Source organism: Diadema antillarum, unplaced genomic scaffold (genome assembly GCF_040938485.1).
Source record: "Diadema antillarum isolate AM-2024a unplaced genomic scaffold, OU_Dant_1.0 seq00000611_RagTag, whole genome shotgun sequence".
Classification (NCBI taxonomy): Eukaryota; Metazoa; Echinodermata; class Echinoidea; order Diadematoida; family Diadematidae; genus Diadema; species Diadema antillarum.
In genome coordinates, this window is record NW_027271536.1 from 16,060 (window position 1) to 42,576 (window position 26,517).

Sequence of the window (26,517 nt, forward strand, 5' to 3'; positions counted from 1 at the left end):
TTGCATAGGGCATTACAGTGAAGAATGTTAGAAAAGTAGCCAGCACTCCACATTGTATGAAGGGATCTGCCTTTGAAAAGGCTTGTCGGTGTGCACTCACATTTAGCTGCTCCCCAATGGCAGGTGTGATGGTGTTGCCCTCCGGCTGCGGCGCATTCGGGTCCATCTCATTGGCAGCTGTGTGAAGAGATGGGAATAAGATTCACTGGTAATCTCATTTCACGGAGATACACTATATCTGGGCATTCGGTTCTAAAACTGAGAGACCAATATTGTATGGAAAGCCAACTGCGCCAAAATTGATAATGCATTAATAACGGCAACTGATCAATTATTGCCACTGACTCTTGCATCACAAGCTCCCCATACTGACACTCCTGATGAAGTTTGTCTTTGGGTTCGCATGCAATTAGATAAGCACACTAATGCAAAAAGCGGAGTTTCCTGGCAGAGAGTAGTCACAGAGTACTGTAAACGTCAATTTTTTATTTTTGCACGATTGATTTTTCGCCATGAACACAAATATTTGTGGGTTCTTGAATTTGTGCCATGCCATTGTCAATTCTTTCAAACTGTGCAGAGAAAATAATGATATTTGTTGCGGGTTTTAGAATTCACGCTCGCCAAAAGTAGCAAGAAATATGTGGGAAATTAATGTACCACGAAAAAATTCACGTTTACAGTAATAGGATCTAGGTGTACTATGATTATGATAATGATGACAGTGGTCATCATTCTAATCAAGCTAACAATAATGCAAAAAAAAAATCAAAATAACTATCTGGGCTAAGATGAATGGTAGTATTCTATCTATGGAGCAAATTTTAGCACATTTTGAGATTCGAGATAATAATCTATTAGTCATATTACAAGCAAGCAATGTCTCATTGACTGAGCAAAACATTGCATGGCCTTCTTCTTCTCCTTCTCCATCTTCTTCTGTTTCAAAGACGACACAATGTCTTTCCAGAGAGACATCAAGCCATTTTTGATGGTTGCTACACCTGCTAAGTGTTGTAGCAGGTTAAGAGTCTCCTTCAGCAGTAGCTTGGGCAGTGAGCCAAACCAAAATGGCATTGCCACAAGTTACCAACAGCTCGTCAAGCAGAAGTGCCCCCCCCCCCTCCCCAAACCAATCCTTTATTTCCAATTGTTTGAGTAAAGACCAGTAGAAACTTTGCAACATTGATCGTTTTGATTGAACAACTTACGCTCTGTGCAATGCAGAGTGATCATAACCTTGGTCTTTAACATTGAGACTACCAGTACGTACATACCCATACTCTACCAACTACTACATCATATAACAGCAGTAAAACAGAAGGCACAGTTTGATGAGGGTTTGTAAAGTGTGTCTGTGTACCTGTGTGTGTGTGTGTGAACTACAATGTGTACAGTATGCTTTCAACTTACATACAAACACATTTACATGAATTCTGCATCATGACAACTTTGACTGAGGTTAAATTTGCCAAAGGTATACTGTGCAACTGATTTGAAAGATTGCTCATGCTCACAATCTCTCAGTCCCTCATATATATTTTCATGCATGAGTTCCATTTTGCAGCACCTAAAAAAAAAATGTGAGGAAAAAAAATCCCCTATCAGTCCCACATACACAAATTCATGTACAGTGAAATTATCTGACCACTGCACACTTTTCTAAGTCCCACATGTTTTATTTAGTGTATGTGCTACTGTGGCCAGTTCGCACTCACCTTCTAACTCTTCCTCCTCATCCTGGAAGAACTCCTGGAGCGGCTTCCTCTTGGGCCGCTTGAGTGTGTTGAGGAGCTGTTGGATCTTGGCCGACACCTTACTGTTGACTAGCTGGCCTGGTTGTTGGGAAAGACAATCAAGCAAGGATTGCATTATCATCACAACTCTAAATTCTTCTAGAAAATATTCTCAATAATTCATTAATGACCTGATGGACTCTATCTGATCATGACTTTAAGTTTTCTCTCAAAAAGTTAATAAAAAAAGAATGAATTCACGGAAGACACGATCATCATACTTCTGAATTTCCTCTGAATTTCCTCTTCAAAATATGGTCAAACAAATATATTTCACTGAAGACAATAACGAGGAAATCAAAGGGTAACCATAACGCACATTCAGAAATTAATATCACATCAGTACATATCATGTTCAACACATTCACTATCAACACGTAACATCAACTCAATCTATGCAGCTTAAACACAAAATTCTGACCCTCATTTATTTGTCACCTTTTAGATGTCATCCTTTAGACTTTACATCATGGGCAAATACAATCATGGGCACACCCTACCCAACATTTAGAATGCATGCCACAACACACTCCTAGATGTAGGAAACATTCCAAATCTGCAACAGACAGGGCTGTTGTTGTTGTTTTTCTGCTGTGCACTTCTTGAAATCTGGGACATGAGTACAATTCACTTCAAGAAAGCACATACCCATGTCTTGGAAAGGTGGGGAAGAAAAAAAGAAAAGAATAAGAAGAGGTACTACGTTGAAATGGTGCACGACTGTCATGTGCATGTTTTGTATCTGCTGGCAACAGCCTCGCAACACAATGCTTCCCCAAGGTGATAACATGTCACAAGGGTGTGACAGCGTGCGACATATTACCCCATCTACAGAACTTCACACACACACACACACAAATTCTGCACAACAATCCCTCTCCCCTAAAACAAAAATTTCAAACAAAAACAAAAGCCCAATCTAAATGCAAATGTATCCTTTATTTCTGAAACATAGAAGGCCTATTGTTCTTTTTTAACAGATAATTGGTGAAGGGAACAGGGAACATACATTGCAAATTCCCTTTGTCTTAAAATATCTACAAAATATTTAATATACTAGCAGAACACACACACACACACACACACACACACATGCAACATATTTAAAACCAAACATTTGAGCTTGCCATGATATAATAAAAGTACATAATCAATGATGTTTCTGTTCTAGCATCACATAAATTTTGAGAAAATGACTCATAATTGCATGGGCACTGTTTTATCAGTTTCCAGGAAATGCAAGCCCGCATTCTGAAATCAAGAATCTCGCAGAACAACTGCCGCAAAAGAGGAACACATCCGTATATCAGTGCTATAATCACCACCCTTAGTCCCTTAGTCCCACGTGGCCTAAAAGATGTAGTGTAGGCACTGTTGTCTGCAGGTACTTCCCCGGTCCCCCTACGCACTGCACACTCGACCGCGATGACAGAGAGGCTTGCGAAGACGTCAGGAAATATTTCCTCCACTTATCACCCTTCACGTGACGCGGGTTACAGCATTATCGGCCGAGACGTGGTTTTACATTGTATCACAGGGAGACGGATTCTCCAATATCAATCCATAGTATCCGATACTCTGCGAATAACCTACACATGTATGTGTACAATACCTGCATTGTAACTCCTGTTACAGTTACTCTCAGTTAAAGTGCTACAAATGAATCAAACGTTCTCCCTAACGGTATACCAGGGTGCTTAATACTCACACTTGCTCACCTACATGGGGCAATTACTAGAGTCACCACTGGGTAAGTAATAAATCTTAATGGATATTTGCCAGACAAAAGAACAGTGACCTTGCCCAATTGCCCACACAGGTAAATGGAAGGAATACTATATTTGTCCTGCCTTGAAAAACTGCTATGATACAGCTCATATAATGATGCATTCATAATGCCTACATACATGTACAATGTAAAAACCTGTGCAAATACCATCAACACCAGCTCCTTACATTCATAAAGCTTGTTTGGTGGAGGGGGGGGGGGGGGGGGGGGAGGGGGGAGGGAGTAAAATGTGCCACCATGTTCATACATAGTTTGGGATTTGCACTCTTTCATCACGTCCAAGTTAACCCGTTGAGGATGGGATGATTTTGCTACAACACGCATTTCCCATAGACACTTGCCCGAGTATACTCGGGACACGTCCTCAACGGGCTAATATGAGAATAAAGCAAGATTATGTACACACAGTGCTGAATGGTGCTCTCCTATACAAAAAGGTCACATGCGTGTCTTTTCTAAAGGCTATCCCAGTGGTGTGCATCTGAAAGTTTGTCTCGTGGGTCATCTGAAGGTTCTGGCTTGGTCTCCGAATGTCTGCAGGAAGCACTTTCCTGGCATCATGTCAAGCGTTTAAAACTGCCATCCACCAATCCAGCCTGTAAAATGCTGCATTCAGCCCTCTGAACAGGCAACAGTAACACCACACATTTTTGCGGGCATGAAACTTTCACAAATTTTGCAAGAAGCCAAGATTCATGAGAGTATAGTAGTGTACATGAAAGAGTTTGTCTACAAAATGTCTCAAATGCCAGGGGCAATTTGTGAAAGTTACATGCTGCTATATTAAAAAAGATCACCGGCTCCAATTCTTGACAAGTTCAGGCGGCGAATGTTTCTGGTTTCCCAGTACGTCAGGTTTATCCACCACTAACCACTAACAAAAATAATTTCCTTCATATTACCTGTATTTCCTAAATAAGATGCAGCATTCCAATTAATTATTTTTCTTTTAATATCTAAGTGTTTGCAAAGTATCAAATCCTGGCAAAAGCATGGTATGTGTAGCATTTCAGGGGTGAATGTGAGTGTAGCTAGCACAGCATTCAAACAGGACTTTAAAGGGACTGTACAGTACTGGTTGAGGCGAGGATTCATGTTTTGAACATTCCTAAGTGAGATAGTGAGAAACCTCCTATGAAATATGAAAGAGCATGTAATTCTAAGAAGGATTCAACGTTTGTTTCATGAAAATTGGTTTTCAAATGGCTGAGATATCCAAAAAAGTGATAATAATAAAAGGCGACAGGCCACGCCTTTTATTAGGATCTCTTTGTTTCACCTTGTTTTTGGATATCTCAGCCATTTCAAACCCGATTTTCATCAAATAAACTTTTGATACCCCTTAGAATTGCATGCTCTTGGACATCTCATAGTGTGGTTTCTGAATATCTTGCAATATATTAAAAGCTAAATCCTCACCTCAACCAGAACTGTACACACCCTTTAACGATTTTCAAAACAGGACTATAACAATTTCCAAAGCAGGAGCACCTTTAATAATACCTATCACAAACTAGAGCCTGAAAATGGTCAAATCCTACCTTATATTGTCAGGTAATGACCAATTACTCAAAGCCTGGATGCTTACAGCAATGTTATTACCTGATTTTTTTCCAGCTTGTGCACACTAATTATCGTCTACATCATCACTTTTGGGTGGGTCAGAGCGATATCGGTTTCTCTTTCCAATTAGCTGGTTATCTACGACACACAGCTTTATCAGAGCGCCCAGGGGGGAAAGAAATATGAGTTCATCTGCCACTGCACTGCTACTAGTGAGGACCTTTACTGAACATCTCCTCCGTTGTAAAGACAGGCCAGTTAGTTCATGACGTTACAGACAGATATATGCCCATTTTAGCTTTCACCTGCTGGCTGCACAATCTACCGGTAACAGATGAAGCACTGCTATACTCAAAATTGTTACATGGAAACATCAAAACTTTTCCACTCTTCTTTCAAGCTGACAAGATACCATGGAAATTTACTGAAATCATCTAGAAATTAACAAAGCAATTAGATAAAAAAATCTCCGTAATTGTCGCTGTAAAACTGGAACCGAGCTTGCTGTACTTATAGGCACATTCCTATTTGAACCAAATTGTTAGCTAATATGGAATTTCTTTTACGGAATATATGAAATAAAAAAGTAGAACATATCCACAGAATGAGAGTACTACTTCTCCACAGTTAGCTCAGTAATCTTTAAAAAAAAAAGTAAAACTATCATCGCAAATTACGGAGAGTTCATGGACCTCTTGTTTTGAAAAGAAACAAACAACTCCCCAACTTCCCGGTAAGATGAGTAGAGATAGCCTTCTGAAAAAAAAATCTACTTCAAAACATCCCACTAAATTTTCACTTCCAGTCATATTAAATGTGACGCTTGTCAACGAAATCAAAGGCGGGTCGTCGGTTCTATTGACATTGTGGGAGCGTGCACAGTGACAACCATATGGGCTTCTTCTGGCTGTTTTAAACATGTCACCTGCAGCAAGTACATTAAACTAACACTTGGACACAACTGATGAATACATGACGAATATAGTATCTGAATGCACTTTACTATAGAATTTTAGAATGCCCTGACTGCCGAGGTTGGTAACTTTTGAACGATTTATCTTTCCTCTTGGCCATGCCAGTGAACTTTCCCTGTTTTGGGATGATTTCACAGATTATTTCTAACCATACTTTTAATATTTCCCTAAAATATCTTTGTTTTCATTTTTCACACTAGTCTAGAGTAACATAAAATTTGCACAACCCCCCCCCCCCACAATTCTACACTGCAGAAATATTCCATTCATGTTCACCGCAATCCTAGCAATACAAGATTTCTTTTTTTCTCCAATGTAACCATTGCCATCACAAGGGGGCTTTTTCATATGCGCTGATTTCTGTGAAGTCAGCACAGAATAGAGCCATACCCCTACACTCCTGCCAACACAAAAGTGTCGCTGCATCTACCAAGAAAGAGTCGATGTTGTTCCTCTTGTTGTGAATTTGACCCAAAACTGAGTTGACTTCTGGCTGCTAATTACCATTCAAATTGAGTCGCACTCTCTCCAATATCCAGGACACTCACAGGCATGCATACTGTTTTCTTTCTGCTACAGAAGTAGAAAAACAAAACGCAGACCTCGGCGATAAATAACCTGGTAAGGAAATCGCTTCTTCCTCTGTGAGCTCAATGATAAGTCGCTTCTCTTTTTTTTCCACTCTCTCTCAGAACTGGGAGGGGGGGGGGGGGAGAAGGGGGAGGGGGAGAAGGGACTACGAGGAAAACTTTTTTTTTCAGTTTGTCTGTCTGAATCTCTATGTTGCAGAAGGAAGCGAAGATTAAAAATTGGGGAGTGCATTTGACAAAATGATGAGATCTGAGATTTCCTGAAGTCAAGATATGCATAGCAATTTGTTGCCTCAGGAAATTTCACCTGACATAACAGATAGGGGCACAAACATAGAAGGCTACTCTCATAAAGGAAAGTCTGAATAAATGCAAACTCTATAGGGCAATAAATTAAATATCACCATTTTCATATTTTGTTAAAGGTCAGACCTATGTAATCGAATATGAAACATCATGTAGCAATCACGATCAGGTAAGCTCTGAGATTGTAGTACTTCTGGCAAAGTAATTGCCTAATATTTTGCATCTTCGTCGTTACCGAACTGAAATCATGTTATTATAGTGCTATATTACACATTTCTTAACTATTTCTGTACATTCTAGAGCAAAAACTAACAATTCTGCAGCTGTACAAGAACTACGCTTTCACTTTAAAGATAATATAAAGTTTTGGTACCTCAAAAGTTTCCCTGAGTTTCCTTGTCTTAGTTTGTGTTTTAGGTTAAAGTACCTTTGATATAACTAACACTGTGAGACTTACTCGCCCCAAAGTGCTCTCATGTCTTAGTAATCATGCAATAATGGTTTCGTACCGGAGCAGAGCGGGCTCTGAAAAATTCGAACGAGCCGTTAGTTTGACTCGACGCGGTACCGCAACAATCAATATACACGTATTGTACGAAACCATTATTGCATGATTACTAAGACATGAGAGCACTTTGGGGCGAGAAGTCTCACAGTGTTAGTTATATGAAAGGTACTTTAACCTGAAACACAAACTAAGACAAGGAAACTCAGGGAAACTTTTGAGGTACCAAAACTTTATATTATCTTTAAGCCAAGTGCCTCAGCACAGAAGGGGTTTAGGACACCTGTTAACGAAGCGAAGGGACATCTAAATTGACGCTTCCCTTGAGTGCAACTCTCTTCTTGAGACAGGTGGTATTGTACAGACAGAACGTTGAAATTAGACGAATGTTTTCCTAGTGTCGGTCGACAGACTGTGAGTGGTACGCTGTCAGTCAAGAGGTCATAAAAGGCTTGACCATACCAGGGGGTTAGTGGCCTTGTCTCCCAGAGGTACGTAGAACAATGTTCAGTTTACAATGGTTCATAGAGATACATGCAACTATTATTCCACAAGGTTTCGACAGGTCGCTTTCAATGAATGGCTGAGCAATTTTGTAAAATCAGAAATATCATAAAGTGAAAACCTTCCATGTTTTCTTTCATAATACACATGATAATTTGTATCTATTTCATGAATGTATGATAATGGCACAAAATCAATAAATCAAATAAAATCAAATGATTGTGTGAAAGAATGCATTATAACAACACTTGTGTGCAAGTTCAGTGTACACTTTAGAATCACTTTAAAGTTACTCCTTGATAAGCGAATAAATCTGACATTTTTAATTTCATGAAGAAAAAGACATATTATAGCAGTCCCACATATAGCTATTCATGATGGTACTCTAGTCTAGCACATTCAATTTTGTTTTAACCTTGCAAGACAGACACAGTCAATAATCTGTGTAAATCTGGAAAAACAATGTTTGACAAGTGTTTCTCTCTCTGTTAAAAAAACAAATAATAATTACCATTACACTTGGGCCATAAGGAGACTGCTGGATCAGATTAGCAAATGATGCGCATAGGCAAACTCCGAAAACTTAATGTAGCTCCATATGCGAGAAGTATTCCATATTAGGAGATTTACAGCACAAGAGTCCTTGCAACTGCTATGAATTTCCAAACAATTCCACTCAAGGTCCGACGATGGTGACACAGTCAAAGTGTAGCCTCCCAGCACGGACAGCAAGAATGTCATGGCGTTGACAACAACCGGTACCACCCAATGCACGCGCGTTGTCAGGGAAACCGTCCTAACGGAAAGTCGCAAAGTACATCTGTTCCCAAAACAGACATGGACGCACAAAGCATTTGACAAATAGTTTTCCACAGCTGAGGCACAAAATAAATTGTTGTATATATTGCTCCCTTCCCGCCCCAAGTACGAAATGGTGATAGAAAGAAAATGGGGGGTAATGCTACATGGGCAGACTCGCTAGAAAAATTACTCACCAGTGATGGGAGACTTCTTACGGAGAGGAAACGTTTTTCCCCCCGTTTCCCTGAGGAAGCTACCGACCCAACGTGCCGACACACAGGTACACCCGCACACACACTTACACACACACACTTACACACACACACTCGCGCACGCACACGCACGCACACACACACACACACACACACAAATACATGCACACACACATGCAAACACACATGTTATACCAAGCATACTGCTTACCTCCATCTTCGGCATGCTTGCTCGACCCCTGCACATAGGCGATGTGGCCGGAGCTCGCTGTAACGTCTGGCGGTGGTTGCACAGCGCCCCCGGTCCCTGGAAATGGGAGAGGTTCGAGGGGTGTGTGTGTGTGTTGCCCCATGAAAGGGAAGGAGAGGAAGGGAGTCAGGAAAGGTAAGGGGGAGACACAGATGATGAAAAAGGGGGAGAGAATTATAAATGAGTGGATACATATGTGTATGTACAGATGGGCAAATGAATAGAGAAGGATAGATGGACAGACAGATAGGTGGGCAATAGACAGGTGGATGGATAGATAGATAAATAAATAGATAGATAGACAGATAGATAGGTAGATAGATAGATAGATACATTGTAGAAAGACAGATAGGATGATAGACAGACAAAAAGAGATGCCGAAAGAAGATAAAAAAAGTCCAATTAAATTTAAAGTATATACTTTATATATACAGTACAGCTGTATGAATGCACATTAAACATTAAACATATGAATCCATACAGATAACCATTCTAACACTTTTCTTAAAGGACAAGTTCACTTTCATAAACATAAGGATTGAGAGAATGTAGCAATATTAGTAGAACACATCATTGAAAGTTTGAGGAAAATCGGACAATCCGTTCAAAAGTTATGAATTTTTGAAGTTTTTGTGCAGTAACCGCTGGATGAGAAGACTACTGCAGTGTGTGAATAACTTAGATGTCATATGCGTACAACAATATAAAGAAAATATAAAGAGAATTTCACAAAATTTCATCTTATGAAAAAAGTTCACATTCCCCCGACTCGTTACCGACAAATGTTATGGGTAATATTATTCCCCCTGCCTTTAGAAAGAGCAAAGTCAAGTGCTCTTTTGTTATGTGAAAAAAGTGAAAATATGTTGAATTTTCTTTATATTTTCTTTATACAGTTGTACGCATATGACTCACAAGCTGTAGTAGTCTCCTCATCCAGCGGTTCCAACACAAAAATTTTAAAAATTCATAACTTTTGCATCGATTGTCCAATTTTCCTCAAACTTTCACTGATGTGTTCTACTAACATTGTTGCATTCTCTCAATCCTTATGTTTATGAAGGTGAACTTGTCCTTTAAATGTCATGTATAAATACAGTATTTTTGTGATGTGCTTTAATAGTTATGTTTTTGATGTTACACACAATTTGTGTGACCTGTGAACTTGCCAAAGGAAAAACAGGGAAAATATAAAAACTTGAGCATTAGCAGCATAAAAGGACAGCTATGCAAATAATTTTGTATGTTTGCCATTGCAATTTATTCCATTCATCAATTCTTTTGAATATTCTTATTCTATTTTCATTCATTTCTTTATTTATTCATCTCTTCATTTACATTTTATTTTTTGTCTTTTGCAAGGGGGAATTGTCTTGCTGAATTGTACTCAGGTCTGACTTTTCGCTGCTCCTTCAGACTTCTCCTTCAAGTTAACATCACAAAAGGAATTAAAAAAAAAGGAAAAACAGAACAATACTGAAATGCCGCAACGATCACACTTCTCTGAATCAAGTACAGAGGATTTGCAGTGACCAACTTTAGAAGTCCACTTTTGATTTTAACATACTCATGGGGAGAGTTGGTCACAATGTTTCACAAGACAGAGACTGACTTTGAAACAAAAAAATTGGTCAATCAGCTCAATTTCTCTGGCTGATGCCTTTAGTGAAAATTCTCTGGTAAAAATAAATACAGTAAGAAAAAAAACACAACTAAACAAAACAAAAACACTTTGAGCATGCAATTGCATACACTTGATATGTAAATGTGTAGAGATACAATTGTACATTGTACAATGTAAGCTGTGTGAGAGATATGCACAAAGAATGTAGGACAATAGAGCGAGAATGGACACACAATGGCAACAATGGTTTCTACTGCTCACTGACATTCCAAGGCAATGACACTGACACAGCAGGTCTTCCAGGGACAGATGTACTGATTTCAAACATAGAGGGCGCTAGAGCACTAGGCTGATGGCTGACTAGCAGCAGATAGACCAGGAAGCTTCACTACAAGTTTTATTTTGGTGAGACACTGTCGAACACCTAGGACTGATATTGGGCTGGAAACTATTGGAAGCACGTTCCCTTTTAAATAACTACATGTTGTTCTGTCTAGTACAGCAGTTACTACTCAGCGACCTTGCAAATAATCTAGAAATTCTTCCATAGGTTGCTGCCTTCGACCTGACATTTCAATTTCCACTGCAGATTTTATTTCTATTTTTTAATTTTTTGAGAAAAGAGCAGGACATGCAGCAAATACAATTGAAATCTACCTTACCTTTCCAAAGGAGAATGGAAGTTTCTTAATGTGCAAAAGTTTCATCAAGTATTTTGTATGTCATTAGCTATCATTGTATTTCTTTTCTTTTTTTTCCAGGAAGGATTTATTCTTTTTTTGTGCACATGCCTTAATCTCTAAAGAAAACACAAAACCCTCAAAAACACATGCTTTCCAAAAACAAGATGAATGTCAGTGCGTCTACAAAACAGTCTACAGCGTGCCTATATTTATGGTTTCCAAGCAGAGCCTGTCCTCAGGTTATTGCCGATCTGTATTTCAAAACGTGAGATCCTCAAATCCTCCTGAGGGCAGAGTGGGCACAATGCGCCCCCGCCACGGAAAATAGCGAGCTGCTTTTGGCTGCTCGTGAACTCTCTCTCCGCAAAGCAAATGGCTGAACGGGTCACATTTATGTCTCACTTTGCACATGCATAGCAATAATAAAGCTGAGTGAAGAAAGTATTATTGCTTTCAGGACACCATGAGTTATGGTGGAAAAAAAAAATCCACGCCTAGACTGCGATGGTACAAACAGTCCACTGTCTGGCGAGACTGGATTTTGCGCCAAATGTCACGCCGTAATTGGAAGCACTTTCATTTCTGCTGGGTATCCCCACGGGATACGGCCGCCGCGGAAAGGGAGGCGGACGATTTTTGTTGCCTCGCCGATGTGGCGGGACGCGAAGGGAGAATATGACGGCATTTTGCGATCTCTCAGATGGATGTTTGGGAAAAAACTTGGCAAAGCTAAGAAAATGTCATTGGTTTGCAGATAAACATTAGATTCTTGGGCTACAAAACTATAGATACAAACATTCTTGGTGGCCTATAGGGATTTGATGATATCCATGACATATTTTTGGAAATTGTCATTACAAGGGATGCAAACTTTTTCTTTGAAGCTCGAGGACTTTGCTTTTTACTCTGATTACCAACCCCACCTCCACGATATATTCAGTGTTGAAACTCAGCTTACTGTGGCTTGCTGCCAGCTTTGTGATAACTATATAAGTGCCCTCATATATTCCAATTCATGGATTTGCTGCAGTACTTGTTCTTAAATTTTGGGACCTGGCAACAAATGAATTTCATTCACCCGCTCCTACTGCATACATATCAAGTCATGGAGTCCTGTTTCAGGTGCATTACTTGTTGCTATGTGAGACAAGCCTTGGGCAAGCAGTTGTTCCCTTGGCACAATCGAAGGTTTGTGCATAAAATTTTGATTACTAATCCCATCTGTTCTTCATGTACCACATTGTGAAATGTTGAAGAGGACATGGGGGGGGGGGGGGTGTATCATGATGCAGAGAGTTCAGATGGGTATTGAGATTGATGGAGGAAGTCTAGATAGGGGAGAAGGTGCTCATGAAACCTACAGCTGCTTGCAATGTCCAGGCCCCTGGTGCCTTGGGCGCCGCCGCGTCCAGCGCTGACGTGTCCGTTGGCGGGCTGCAGCCGGTGGTACATGGGGTTGAGCCCTGGCTCGGCGCCCACGTAGTGGAAGCTGGAGGGGGCCGCGCCCATCTCGTGGGTGTGGTGGGAGGATGAGGAGGAGATGGAGTCATCATCATCCGTCTCCGATTCTGGTGGGACGAAAAAGAGAAGACATAAAGATAGGGCTACACGGTATCTGCAGGTCAGCAAACATCTACCCATCGGTATAAAAAAAGATTGAAAAGAGTTAGCCAGGAGATACCTGTGTGTTACAATCTCACATTTTAGGGCCAAATACACCGGTATTTCCTGAACCACAGAGATTTTTATATCCTCTTAAATATCTAGATGTGAAAAGATATTAAGGTGTTCAGGAAGCCTCCCGCCGAATCAGGGAGCCTTGGCAGCTACGAGTCTAAGAAAACAGTACAGCAAAATATTTTTTGGAACACCAGAAACAAATGTTATAATGATGATAATGACAAAACTCAATCAGCAGCACAGCACTACTATCCATATTCCTGACAAGCTTGGTTTCCATGTTTTCTAATCTTACTTCACCACCATAATGGATGACTTGCCACAACTAAATTCACCAATGAAATATTCTTTCTTTCCTACAAAACACCCATTCTTCCTCAAAATACCCATTCCTCCTCAAAACACCCATTCCTCCTCAAAACACCCATTCCTCCTCAAAACACCCATTCCTCCTCAAAACACCCATTCCTCCTCAAAACACCCATTCTTCCTCAAAACACCCATTCCTCCTCAAAACACCCATTCCTCCTCAAAACACCCATTCTTCCTCAACACACCCATTCCTCCCCAAAACACCCATTCCTCCTCAAAACACCCATTCCTCCTCAAAACACCCATTCCTCCTCAAAACACCCATTCCTCCTCAAAACACCCATTCCTCCTCAAAACACCCATTCCTCCTCAAAACACCCATTTCTCCTACTCCATCTCCAAACTCCCGGGGACCCTGCTACCAGACAGACAAACAGACAGACAAACGTTCACTGACCTGGAGGTGTCTCTATGGCAACCACGTTGGTATGCAAGGAATGCCTCTTGGATGGCAAGGGCATCTGAAGGTCATTGTGCTTGGCCAGGGCCGCCTTGACGGCTTCCTCTCGGACATCTGCAAAAGGAGAGAAGAGAAGAAAAAGAGAGAGATAGAAAAAGAAAGAGAAAGAGAGGGAAAGAAAAAGAGATCGAGAAAGAGAATATGGGGGGGGGGGGGGGGGGAGAGATAGAGAACATTAACATTAGTTGCAGGTCTGCACATTAGCACTCCAGAGCGGGTTCAACAGTTCAAGGTTAAGGAGACTCATGAACTTGCACTACTTGCAACCGTATCTCCCCCCACCCCCTCCCTTTAAAAGCAAGGTAATGCACACTACTAACTTCATCACTGGATTCCCACTTCATTTGAGATCACTGCCAGTTATGAAAATACAAAACCTAGAATTTTGCCAGGGGCCAACAGGGAAATACCATCGTACCAAAGCTTAGTTAACCACCTGGATGTAAATTGTACACTCACGGCCTTCCCGAGACTAAAGCGGTGTTGAGTGCAAAGCGAAAATCTGTCACAGTTTCAGATAAGAACATGAGCATAATGGAAATTAATCACGCAAGGTGAAACTTTATAAACTCGTGATGTCTTAATTTAGTTCTACTGTCATAACAGTGTCCCTGTAGAATGTCTGTCCAATGACAACCATAACAACAACATCTAAGTGCCACTTCTCGATGTCATCTCCATCCTCACATAGAAACTGGTCTCTTTTAATGATATGTAGGCCCTAACTGTCTTGGAACCAGTAAATGAAAGCGATATCGATCTGGCATGAACAGGCAGCACTGAGAAAAAAACAATGCTTGGAAGGGTGTGCAAGTGTGTTGTTGCGTGGAGTCTTTACAGGCACAAGTTCACCTTAATATACAATTGTATGAATTGAGAGATTGATTGATTGATATATGCTTAATGATACTATCAACACGTTTGTATGTAAGTGTCAAACAGTTTATCTTAATCTAAATGATTAAGTTCACACACAGTTTTAACATGCACAGTAAAAATACCAGGCATCTCAAACATAATATTCATATAGTGTATTAACTAAAGACTATGAACTATTTCACCGTGATAATTCCCTACTCTTTTGGAAAAGTGAATAGGTTCTTTAACATGCAAATGGTGTGACTCTCCTTTACACGGGACCGACATTAAAGTCTCCTCCGAAAGACTTACGAATTGAGAGAATGCTGCAATATTCATAGAATAGGCCTACATCAGTGAAAGTTTGAGGAAAGTTGGGCTACCCATTCAAAAGTTATGAATTTTATGAAATTTTTTTCAATCTCTGTGCAGCTATCGCTGGATGAGAAGACTACTACAATTTGTGATGTCAAATACTGTATGTACAATGATATGAAGAAAATCTAGAGAATTCAGCAAATTTTGATTTTTCATGAAAAGTTCATATCCCCTCGACTTGTTACTGACACATGTTAAGGATAATATTGTTTCCCCTGCTTTCTGAAAGAGGCAAGTCAAGTGCTCTTTCATTTTGCTAGAAATATGAAAATATGTTATATTCCATTCATGTTTTCTGTTTATATCATTGTACATACATCTACACAGCATCACAAACTGGTCTTCTCATCCTGCAATGGCTGCACAAACACTTTCAAGATACATAACTTTTGAACAGATTGTCTGATTTTCCTCAAACTTGCACTGATGTGTTCTCTTAATATTGCTGCATTCACTCTATCCAAGGAGTTGAGTGGGGGTTTTTGGTAATGGCATTCTTCTTGTGAATGACTTTTCGTCATCTAAACGATAACTTATGAATTTTCACAGCAGACTGTAGTTCACTTTAGCACAGATAAAGCAACCTTGAATCTTTCATATTCACAAAGATCTCTAAGGTGTCTTGCATAGATCATCTGTGATACTATCAGGCTCCACTCAATTAAAGCTGATCGTGTCAAGTCAATTTGATTCAATTCAATTCAATTTTCAACTCAATTTGTTTTTTACTTTTTTTCTTTCTCAGAACATAACATAAGAGAATTATAAATGATCCTGAGTCTGATGTTTGATGATTTTCATTTGTGCTGACTTTTTTAGTATATTCTACAATGTAGGCTCCTGTCCTGTTTTGACGAAAGAGGGTAACATCGCCTAAACTCACAGTCAGATATAAAACAAGGAAAGACAAAATTTTACAGGCTTACACACAAGTTTATTCTTTCCAAACTATAATGCAGGAAGCAATTTCAGCGAAACTCTGGCACAAATTCTACATAATACCTACAGTATGGATGAAAGTTCGTGGGGGGAAAATAACAAGTGTGCTAGAGATCCTTTAACCCGTTGAGGACGGACTGATTTTGCTATAACACGCATTTCCCATAGACACCTGCCCGAGTATACTCGGGACTCGTCCTCAACGGGTTAATAATAGGCAGTGGTTGCTAATGAGTTCCTTGTGTGATACTGGCATCAGGTGATCAGAGAAAGGCACGTACCTGGGATCTATGATAACTTTCACCAGAGGGGGAAACATGATAACTGGTGATGGACTTGTTTTGGCAGGATTTGGAAAAGCCACTTATGTGTTTAATATTGCTATAACCCCTGTGAACCTACATGTAGGAACTTTGCCTCTTTACTCATTCAGTACCATATGGGCCCCTCATTATGACAGTCACTCACTGCAACAACAAACCTGTTTCGACAGCCAATCACCTTGCAGGATCTTTGCTTGTTGCCATGGCAACTGCTCTACTTGTAAGGTATCATCATTACAGTAGAGCATGAAATCTTTATTTAATTTGCCTCATCTCTAAGTTTTCAAAGTAATTACAGCTGTAGCTACCCAACAATCCCCCAAAGGTAGATTTTATAAAATCCTCTTCTGGACTACTAGAATTAAAAAAAAAAAAAAAAAACACCCCAAAACAATGCTTAATAACGCATGGTAACATTTGTTAAATGATTTAATTTATAATGTACAAAATGCCAGGTTTATATAATAATCTTATATATGCCCAAATATTTATATACAGGCTTTTTTTTTTTCTTTTTTTTTTTTTGGGGGGGGGGGTAAAATATCAAATATAACAGACTTCAGATGCTAATGTTAAAGTTTGTTTAATTGGGACTTTAAATGAGCATAGTCTGCAACACAGGCTAAGTATAATATAACAGCAGCGTATTCTTTGACAATTGAAAATCCCCTTTGTATAATACACAGTAAAAAAAAAAGTGCAGCTTTTCATTATAACACAAAACATGGCTCCAATGGAATGGAATATCAAGAAAGTTTGAAAGATCCAAAAGAAAAGGTTATGTGGAGCATACACACACAAAGCGAGACAAACACACCACAACAACAACCCAAACTGCAGTGCAACCACACAGAATGAGAAGGGAAGGAGATGTGGAGATTTTTCAGTGTTACCCTATAAACACATTTAAATATGCGCAAAGCTTTACTTCACACTAAAGGGGATGATTTGTATTCTTTGTTTCAGAAAGAATTTTTGCATGAAACTGACAAATTGTGAAGGTAATGACAATGACAGCGAAGATAATACTGCAAACGATTAAGATGATGATGATGATAATAATCATAATAATCATAATCTTATAATGAAAATAATAATAATAATAATAATAATAATAATAATGATAATAATAATAATAATAATAATGATAATCATAATAATAATTATAATAATGATAATAATAACAATAATAATCATAACTTTAAGAATGATAATAATGAATATAACAATAATAAACTGTCCAAACAGAACCCTGTTTGCATGTTTTCTAGTTTCATTTTGGCTGACATTGATCAATACTAATACCTGTATTCCTTTTCATCAAATAGGCATTGAACGAGTATGCAGGATATAAATGTATTCCTCACTTGTCATATATCTAAAGATTGATGGTATTTTGTGCCAAGGCAGTCTAGTTAAATGTATTCCCCTTTCTGGAGCAGACGGAGAGGTATTTTCGTGCCGGTGGGACAGCTGTATTAAAAAGACAGGGTTCAGCGAAGTGTCATGAGGCAAGAGGAATCTAGGCTTCTGAGCTTCGGGCTGAACCAAAAAAAAACTGTGCCCTTTCTCTATCTGTCTGTCTGTCCGTCTCTTTTATCTATCCCTCCCCCTGTCACATGTATGCAGGTTTAATTTTAATTTCAACAGCTGAATCAAATTAAAAGGATCATATAGTTTTGGTTGAGGTTTCAGGTTTCAATTTTTTTTTTTTTTAGGTGAGATAATGAGAAACCTCCTATGAAACATGAAAGAGCATGCAATTCCAAGAGGGATTCAATGTTTATTTGATGAAAATTGGTTTTGAAATAGCTGAGATATCCAAAACAGAGCATTCCTAACAAAAGATGGGACCCATTTTTTATCATGATCACTTTGTCTTACTTTGTTTTTGGATGTCGGAGCCATTCCAAACCGATTTTCATCATTTAAACTTTGAATTCTTCTTAGAATGCTCTGTATTATTCCACACATGGTTTCTTGGTACACGTATCTCGCAGAAAGTTATTTAAAGCCCAATCCTCATCTCCATCAATACTATACCATCCCTTTAAATGCCTTTCCAATGATACACCATCTTTGCAAATAATGCGGCTTACAGTAGGAGTAGACCTAGACATTCAGGAGGGTGATAATTTGTGCATGCAGCCAATATTTTGTTTTTGTTTTTGTTTTACTAGATGAGAAAGACGAGCCAGAAAGTGAAAATGCCCATTTTCCCTGTATAGCGGACTATACCAGCTAATTTTTCACAAAATATTGCATATGATTTGAGTTTACTATTCTTTTTATTCTATTTCTTTTTTTTTTCAAGAAACATGAGCATAGGAAATGTAATGCCTGCCAGCTTTGTAATTATACACTCTTCAAGGCAATTTCACTCTCAAATGGCATGATCTTCCCTTTAACACTTTTTGTTACCGTTGGCAACCTGCTTGTCAACAATGCCCATGCCATTTTGAGATTGAAGTGATAAGAGAGTTAAATACTTGTATGTTTGCTACGTTGCCAAGGATACTTGCATGATTGCACATGTCACCTTTAAAAGAATGGAATAGTTTTGGATGTGATGGGGCTTCAGGTTTTTACTTTTCTTTTAAAAGACGATTAGAAAACCAATTAGGAAATATGAAAGAGCATACATTCGAAGAGGAAATCAAAGTTTATTTGATGAAAATTGGTTTTAAAATGGCTGAGATTTCCAAAAACAAAGCGATCCTAATAGGAGGTGGGACCCTTTTTGTTTGGATTGCTTTGTTTTACTTTGTTTTTGGATATATGAACTATTTCAAAACTTATTTTCATCAAATAAGCTTTGAATTCCTTTTCAGAATTGTATGCTCTTTGATATTTCGTAAGTGGCTTCTAATTATCTCAGAAAAAGCTGAAAGCTGAATCCCCATCTCAACCACAACTATACTATCCCCTTAAATGCTGCTTGTTTGCTTGGCAGGTTGCAGGAATGCACAATTATGCTAGAATATCATTGAATTATATCCCGCACTAAAAATAAAAGATAATAAAAATCATGTGACGATTTTGGATGGCAAGATTATTCCTATATCACTTTGGGGGGTTTCTGAAAGCAACACAGTTATAATTCAATAATGTTCATTCTAAAGAAAGCATCTTCACGTATATACTTTTTTTTTTGAATAAATGATTAGGAAAGCTGATGTGCAAACAAATTTCAAAAGGCAAAAATAGGGGAAAAGAAGAAAATATGAGAGGAAAGTAGGAAAACACAACAGTCACAATCACATGAACACAAAGAGGATTTTTCTTTACTGCCAGGGGAATGCCATTTCCCTGAAAACCCATTGTGCCCGCAGTGCCAATGCCACACTCCGACCAGACAGGAACGTCAAACCAGACGTGCTCAGACATGTTATGCACGAGCTATTGGACCCCAAACGAGCTCAAATTCTTAAAACCGTTTTGTGCTTCGCTCTGTTATGTTCCCTATTTTGTTTTGTTTCTGTTTTGTTTTGTTTCGTTCCCTTTTTAGAAAGTGCCCCTGGGGATAAGTCAAGCGAGTTCAGTGGGTCACAGGTCCAAGCCCCCCTGGGGGAAATAGGCAGCCAACAGTTTCGATACTGGCTGGTCTTGTCTGCTTATTGGTGCCCAGCATTCAGATGACCCATGACAGCACCTCAATGAGGCTACTGCAAAGTCAGAAACATTTGCAGCATGAAACTTTCGCGAATTGAAGCTGACGGCCTTTCTCGCAGCATAAAACTTTTGCACAGTGCCATTGGCATTCAATGCCTTTTTGAACACAAAACTTTTTGCGTGCATTTTACTTTCGCGAATCACGGCTCCTCGCAAAATTCACGAAAGTTTCATGTACAAGAAAACTTCTGGTTTTACAGTATTCTGCCGGGAGATGGTGCTCAAGATATCCTTTAATTACAACATGACTGCAAACAGAATTTTACATTCAAATTGTCTGAAACAGATATATTTATGGAAGCATTTGTCCACCCTTGTAAGGCTGCTTTTTCTGTAACCAGTACAGGCTTTCTGAACTAAAAGGGAAATTCCAGGCCAGTAAAAAGTCAGTTTATCAAGAAAGTATGATTTTTTTTTAAAGATTGTGAAAAATATATCACAATTGGATAAGAATCACGGAAGGTGTGAAGTTTTGCTAATTTTCACGAATCAATTCTTGAATAGTCAATCTGAATATTAAAATGAGTGAACTAATAATGTCATCACCTTTACAACTTGCCATATAATTTGTGGTTACAGTTCGTTATTCGGAAAGTCTGTTATTCCGAAGGTTCTTTAGTCTGAAGGTTCGTTATTCCGAAGGTTCGTTATTCCGAAGATTCATTATTCCAAAGGTTTGTTAATCCGAAAATGTGATAAGGTTTGTTATTCCGAAGGTTCGTTAATCCGAGAATGAAATAAGGTTCGTTATTCCGAAGGTTCGTTAATCCGAAAATGAAACAAAGCTCGTTATTCTGAAGGTTCGTTACGGTCCCTATTTCACTGTCAGATCAACGGACCCTATTTCACTGTCAGATCAACGAACCTTTGGAATAACGAACCCTATTTCATTTTCGGATTAGGGCAAGTCCAAGATAAGGTCCCCTCAGAAGGCAAAATTTCATCTTTGCTCAATATTGACATGTTTGGTATCATTTTGAAGCCTATGAGTTGGAGTTTTGATTTCCATGGAGGAAAAAATTATATTACGTAAATTTATGCAAATTTCAAGGGCTTCATTTGCATAAATGTGAAACACAGCGTTACGTATGGGACATTTATAAAAATTCATATCAATTCAAAGGAAAGCAAATGATATTTGATTAATATGTGGACATAAGAAGTTCATCAAATAGTTTAACTTGGTATGAAAATTTAAGGATTATGCAAATGATTATGCAAATTAGCTCATGTCCTATCATGAGATGTCCCATACGTAACAAATTGAGGTAATTTTTTAAGGTTTTTTCTGAAATTGCTAAGGTTATATTAATGCCCTTTTGGAAAGTTCTGATTTATTGTTTAGAGAAATTAAATACCATAGAAAAAAGAAAAAACAGTAACAGAAATATTTTTTATTAGGCATTGAAATAATGTTACGTATGGGACAAATGCGTTACGTATGGGACATCCTCATACATAATGCATGTGAATGTATGTAGCTAGCTGGGAAGGTCTCTCAGTACACAAATGGTCAATCATCCTAAAGAAAGCATCCCAACATTGTAGCTACTTTTTGAGTTATAGACACTTTAAACAATACATGTACTTGACTGAACAATTTTCAGAAAGGGGGAGGGGAAAATGGTAAAATACACAATGAAAAATCAGCATTAAAGGGATGGTATAGTTTTTTGTAGAAATGGGGATTCAGTTGTCAACATTTAATGAGATGATTGGAAACCAATTATATGAATTACTAAAGAGCATACAATCCTAAGACTAGAGGAATTCAAAGTTTAGTGATGGAGATCCAATTTGAAATGGTTGTGATATATATTAAAAAAAAAATAAAGTTAAATGATTTTTTTTTATTGCAAGTGATACACAAATTGTCCTTATTCAGTTTTCAATAATAGCCACGACAAGCCACGCAGCAGGTATTGCTTATTTATAAAAATTAATATTTCTTGTGTCAAGTTGTTTTTTATTGAAATGAAATGGCAAACTGCCCTTCATCAATGGAAGTAAACATTTTAAACTATTCAATTTTTCAGTAGTAACTATCCTGATAAAAATAGGGCATACATACTCAGGTTGGTCATAAAAATATAGAATATGATTAAATATGATTATGATGGTAAATATTTGGGGAATATTGTTCCCTTGTCAATCTGGATCAGTATTTGAGTAATTTTAATTGATTCCATTTCAATAATTATGCAAAAATTTGTTTATGGGTATTTTGCAAAATTATTTTGCAAAATACCCATAAACATGTCTCTCCACACACTAAACAAATGGGGGACAAAGGGCATGCATACTCAGGTTGGTCATAAAAATAAAAAAATATGATTGAATATGATTAGGATGGTGAATATTTAGGGAATATTGTTTCCTTGACAATCTGGATCAGTATTTGAGTAGTTTCAACTGATTTTACTTCAATAATTATGCAAAATACCCATAAACATGGTTCTTCACACACTAAATGAATGGGGGACAAACTGTCCCATACGTAACTGTCCCATACGTAACACGTCATGTCTGTCTTTAATTAGAACCTGTAATTAGAGCTTTTTGCCTAATGACATGAAACTTAGCTGTGATAATCTTGAGTGTTGTGACTTTCATCACAGTGAGTTACAAGTTGTAGAATGAAATACTTTCAGAGAGTTTAGAGGTTGAAAAAAATGTTCAAAAAAACAAAATTTTTCTGGTCCCATACGTAACGGCACATATTTTCTCTTCTAGAATATAATTGTGAAGGTCATTTTTCTCTATTTTTTGCATGATTATACTTCTCCTAGATATCAATCACCATGATAAAGTTTAATATGATCAAAAGCCATTAACACTATTTTTCAGGTCATAAAAGTCTCTGAATGTCCCATACGTAACATGCGCGTTATCTTGGACTTGCCCATTAACGAACCTTCGGAATAATGAACCCTATTTCATTTTCGGATAAATGAGCCTATAGCGAACCCTATTTTACTTTCAGATAAACGATCCTTTGGAATAACGCCACAAATGTTCGGATTAATGAACCCTTTTTCATTTTCGGATTAACGAACCTCTAAGTATAGGGAATGTGTGTGTTTCGGATTAACGAACCTTCAGAATAACGAACAGCACCCATAATTTGTATATGAAATTATGAAAGAACCATTTTTTGGTTTAAGTGCAATCATGCCCCAGTCTCAAATCCTTAATATATCTGACTGATCTTGATTTTTAAGTTATTCAGCCAGGAATATCATTATGTTTTACACTTTTATCGCAGAAAAATTGAATTTTCATCACCTTATTGTACACTAGCAATGGAAAATTGTGAGGTAATGACATCACTAACTCACTCATTTGTAACTACACATCAAATGTTTGAGAACCGCCTTGCGAAAACTCATGTTATAACTTCCCCTGTTTTATCTGATTTTGATCAACTTTTCACTGTTGTGCTTATAATTTTGTCTTTCTTTTTAGACTAGTCTTTTAACTGATCTGGATTTCTCTTCAAGAAAAATCTACCAAGATGATGAAGCTGTTAATAAAAAGCTCATGTACACACAAGCAGACAGTGGAACTTTGAGAGAAAACAGATAACTGTTAATTCCTCATAACTTTCCTGAAATTATCAGTTAAAATTCATCAAGTCCTCTGAATTCTACTGAATGATTTATTGGGCAAAGACTAGATGGAGCTGATTTAAACCATCAAATCTTCCCAAAATCTCCCTAAATCTGAGACCATGATGAAAACATAACCAAATATAGACAAAAATCTTCACTTCAATCTTCTAAAAAGTGTTGCCAATTTTGCTACATGAAGTTTCAGATTTGGCACTTTAGACGTTTTTGACAGTTCTGCAATGAAAACAAAAAACGGTACATCATGACCAAAATTAAGGGTTAAAATGTCAGATTTTTTTTTCTTAATTCCACGTCTTGAAATACTAACAATGAAAAGTAATATTTAAAATAACAAAATATGGGATCGTACGACGGAAATATGGTTCCTGACACTCGATGGATTAATCATGTGACACGGCATTCCAAAAGGGATCATAACAACAAGCTGTCTTGGGCATGTGATCATGACTTCATTATAGGAAATGACAAGAAACATATCGCACTCTCTTGTTACAAAAAAAAAAAAGGAGAAAACCTCTTTACACTGTGTATCGTGAAAACAGTGTCTCCTCCTTTATTGAATGTTCCATTAAACTTAATTCAACCTCACTCTCATTCCATTTTGGACAGTTTGTTCGGCTGGGAAAAAAAAAAAATTGCAGAGCTTGTAGATGCATTATCAGTACGCCGACGACCAAAATGCAATGAGTACAAATCAAATTTAATTCCATTTCATTTTTCACATTAGCCTCCCAGGATTGAACTGGACAGTACATTGTCACATGAAAAAAGAAAAATGGTGTTTGGTGTGATGTTTAACAATGTTGACGTATCTGCAGTGGGTCCTTAGAACTTTATATGTGATGTTCCTAAAATAAGATGAGTACTAATAATGTCCAATATCCAATGACAAAGTCATACTCACATGACCATGCAGACTTCATAACACATTTCCAATTTCGCTCAAAAGTTCCACTGACCTGTTGAGCTCTCCTACTGCTTTTCTAGAAACTTTTTTTTTTCTTTCCAATGAATATTCCTCAGTGGTAGTAAGCCTGTGCGCAACCCTTCCCAATACAGACCAAACTTGGTGTTAAGGTGCCGGTTGGTACAACAGAATAACACACGTCAAACTTTAAATGCATTACAGATTTTACCATGTGCAGAGAAATGAAAGCACTTCTAAATAGAATTTCGCCATATTTGTTTAAATGATGCTTACGGTTTCTTCCCGTTTCTGTAAGACAAAGGGGTTGAATTAAAGCAAAAGTAATGTCATAACATTGAACGTATACATTTGGGCTACAAAAAACAATATCTCACAGATGCCCCTCCCCTCCCCCCCCCCCCCCCCAAAAAAAAAGACTATAAAACAAATAGAGATGTGCAATCTTCAAAAGGTTCCCACAAGAGAATTTATAGCACACAGAAGTGAAATGCTGTATTGTACACAAGCAGTCATTAGGTTACACATCAATAATACAAGCTGTGTGAAATTCACTCAAATCATGAAAATCATGCACAAAGCTGAAATAGCTCAACTCTCCATAATACCTCCCTCGTGTATCTTTATCATGATGAACAGTTTACATCACACAGTGGTGTTTTGGTTTTAAAAAAAAAAATGTTTTATGAAAGGGCAAGGCTGGTCACAAAACTACATCATTATGTGATTAGTATTCCTCGTTTTACACTGTCAACAAAACACTTTCACTTTTCTTGAATTCACATATGAACTCTGCCTTCATCAAGTTGTCAGAACATGCTATCCTGGATGTACTTTGAACAGTGTTGTGTTTATTTCTCTCTTTTTTTACTTACCTTTTTCCCCATTATTCATTTAAAAAAAAATGTTTTCTGTTAAAAAAAGAGGACCATACAAAGGCACTGTTACAGTCATATGACCAGGGTGTGCCACTCTGGTCTAGCCAAAGGGCAACATTTTTGTTGTCATAGCGACATTAAGTGGTTTGTGATATTTATCCATTTATTTCTTTGTTCCCCCTCGTGATTCCGCTTTGTCCGATTTTCCTATTGGTCGCTGCCACGTTTTTGCTGCTTTCAAGTGAAAACAACTTTCCCTTTGGGAGTGGATTCTCCAGCCGAGGGTGCAAGCAGGGCAAAATATTAGCAAGGGTCTAGAGCTACCAATTTGGTTGAAAGACAACTCAAAATATCAAATCAGCAAAGCAAACAAGCCACAGCAACTATTACATTGAGAACATATGAACTTGGACATGGACAATAACACGTTTGTTATTGCTACAGTTTTAAGAGTATTATGGGGTAATGGGAGAACTTGATCTCTACTGTTTTTGACAGCTACTGTACACAAAATCAACACAATACTATCATGATTTCTTTTATTTATCAATAACTTTAAAGATGACATCACAGATCACAGATAAACGACATTCTTTACTCATACTGTAAGAACAGATATTCAACTCATACCGCTTATCAAAGAACAAAGTTGAATTTTACAATTTCAATTAATACATATTCGCACAAGTACATGCATTATTGGTCAATCATGGCTAATCCATAAATATCCAAACTATGAGGTATTCATGTACAAGTACTGGTACATTTCTTGCACATCATACCAAGACTCACAAGAGTTCCTC

At 38.0% G+C, this 26,517-nt stretch overlaps 1 protein-coding gene across 1 annotated transcript in view; it reads right to left on the bottom strand.

The window, feature by feature from the left end:
• The window catches only part of LOC139735942 (disco-interacting protein 2 homolog C-like), a 166,561-nt gene that overhangs the window by 15,808 nt on the left and 124,236 nt on the right, over nt 1-26,517 (bottom strand). Inside the window, exons 4-9 of the mRNA XM_071646695.1 lie at nt 25,113-25,127; nt 14,047-14,163; nt 12,959-13,165; nt 9,252-9,347; nt 1,719-1,835; nt 101-177 (exon numbers count right to left, since the gene is read on the bottom strand). Of these exons, the coding sequence (XP_071502796.1) occupies nt 101-177; nt 1,719-1,835; nt 9,252-9,347; nt 12,959-13,165; nt 14,047-14,163; nt 25,113-25,127 (629 nt within the window). The remainder of the gene's footprint in view (nt 1-100; nt 178-1,718; nt 1,836-9,251; nt 9,348-12,958; nt 13,166-14,046; nt 14,164-25,112; nt 25,128-26,517) is intronic.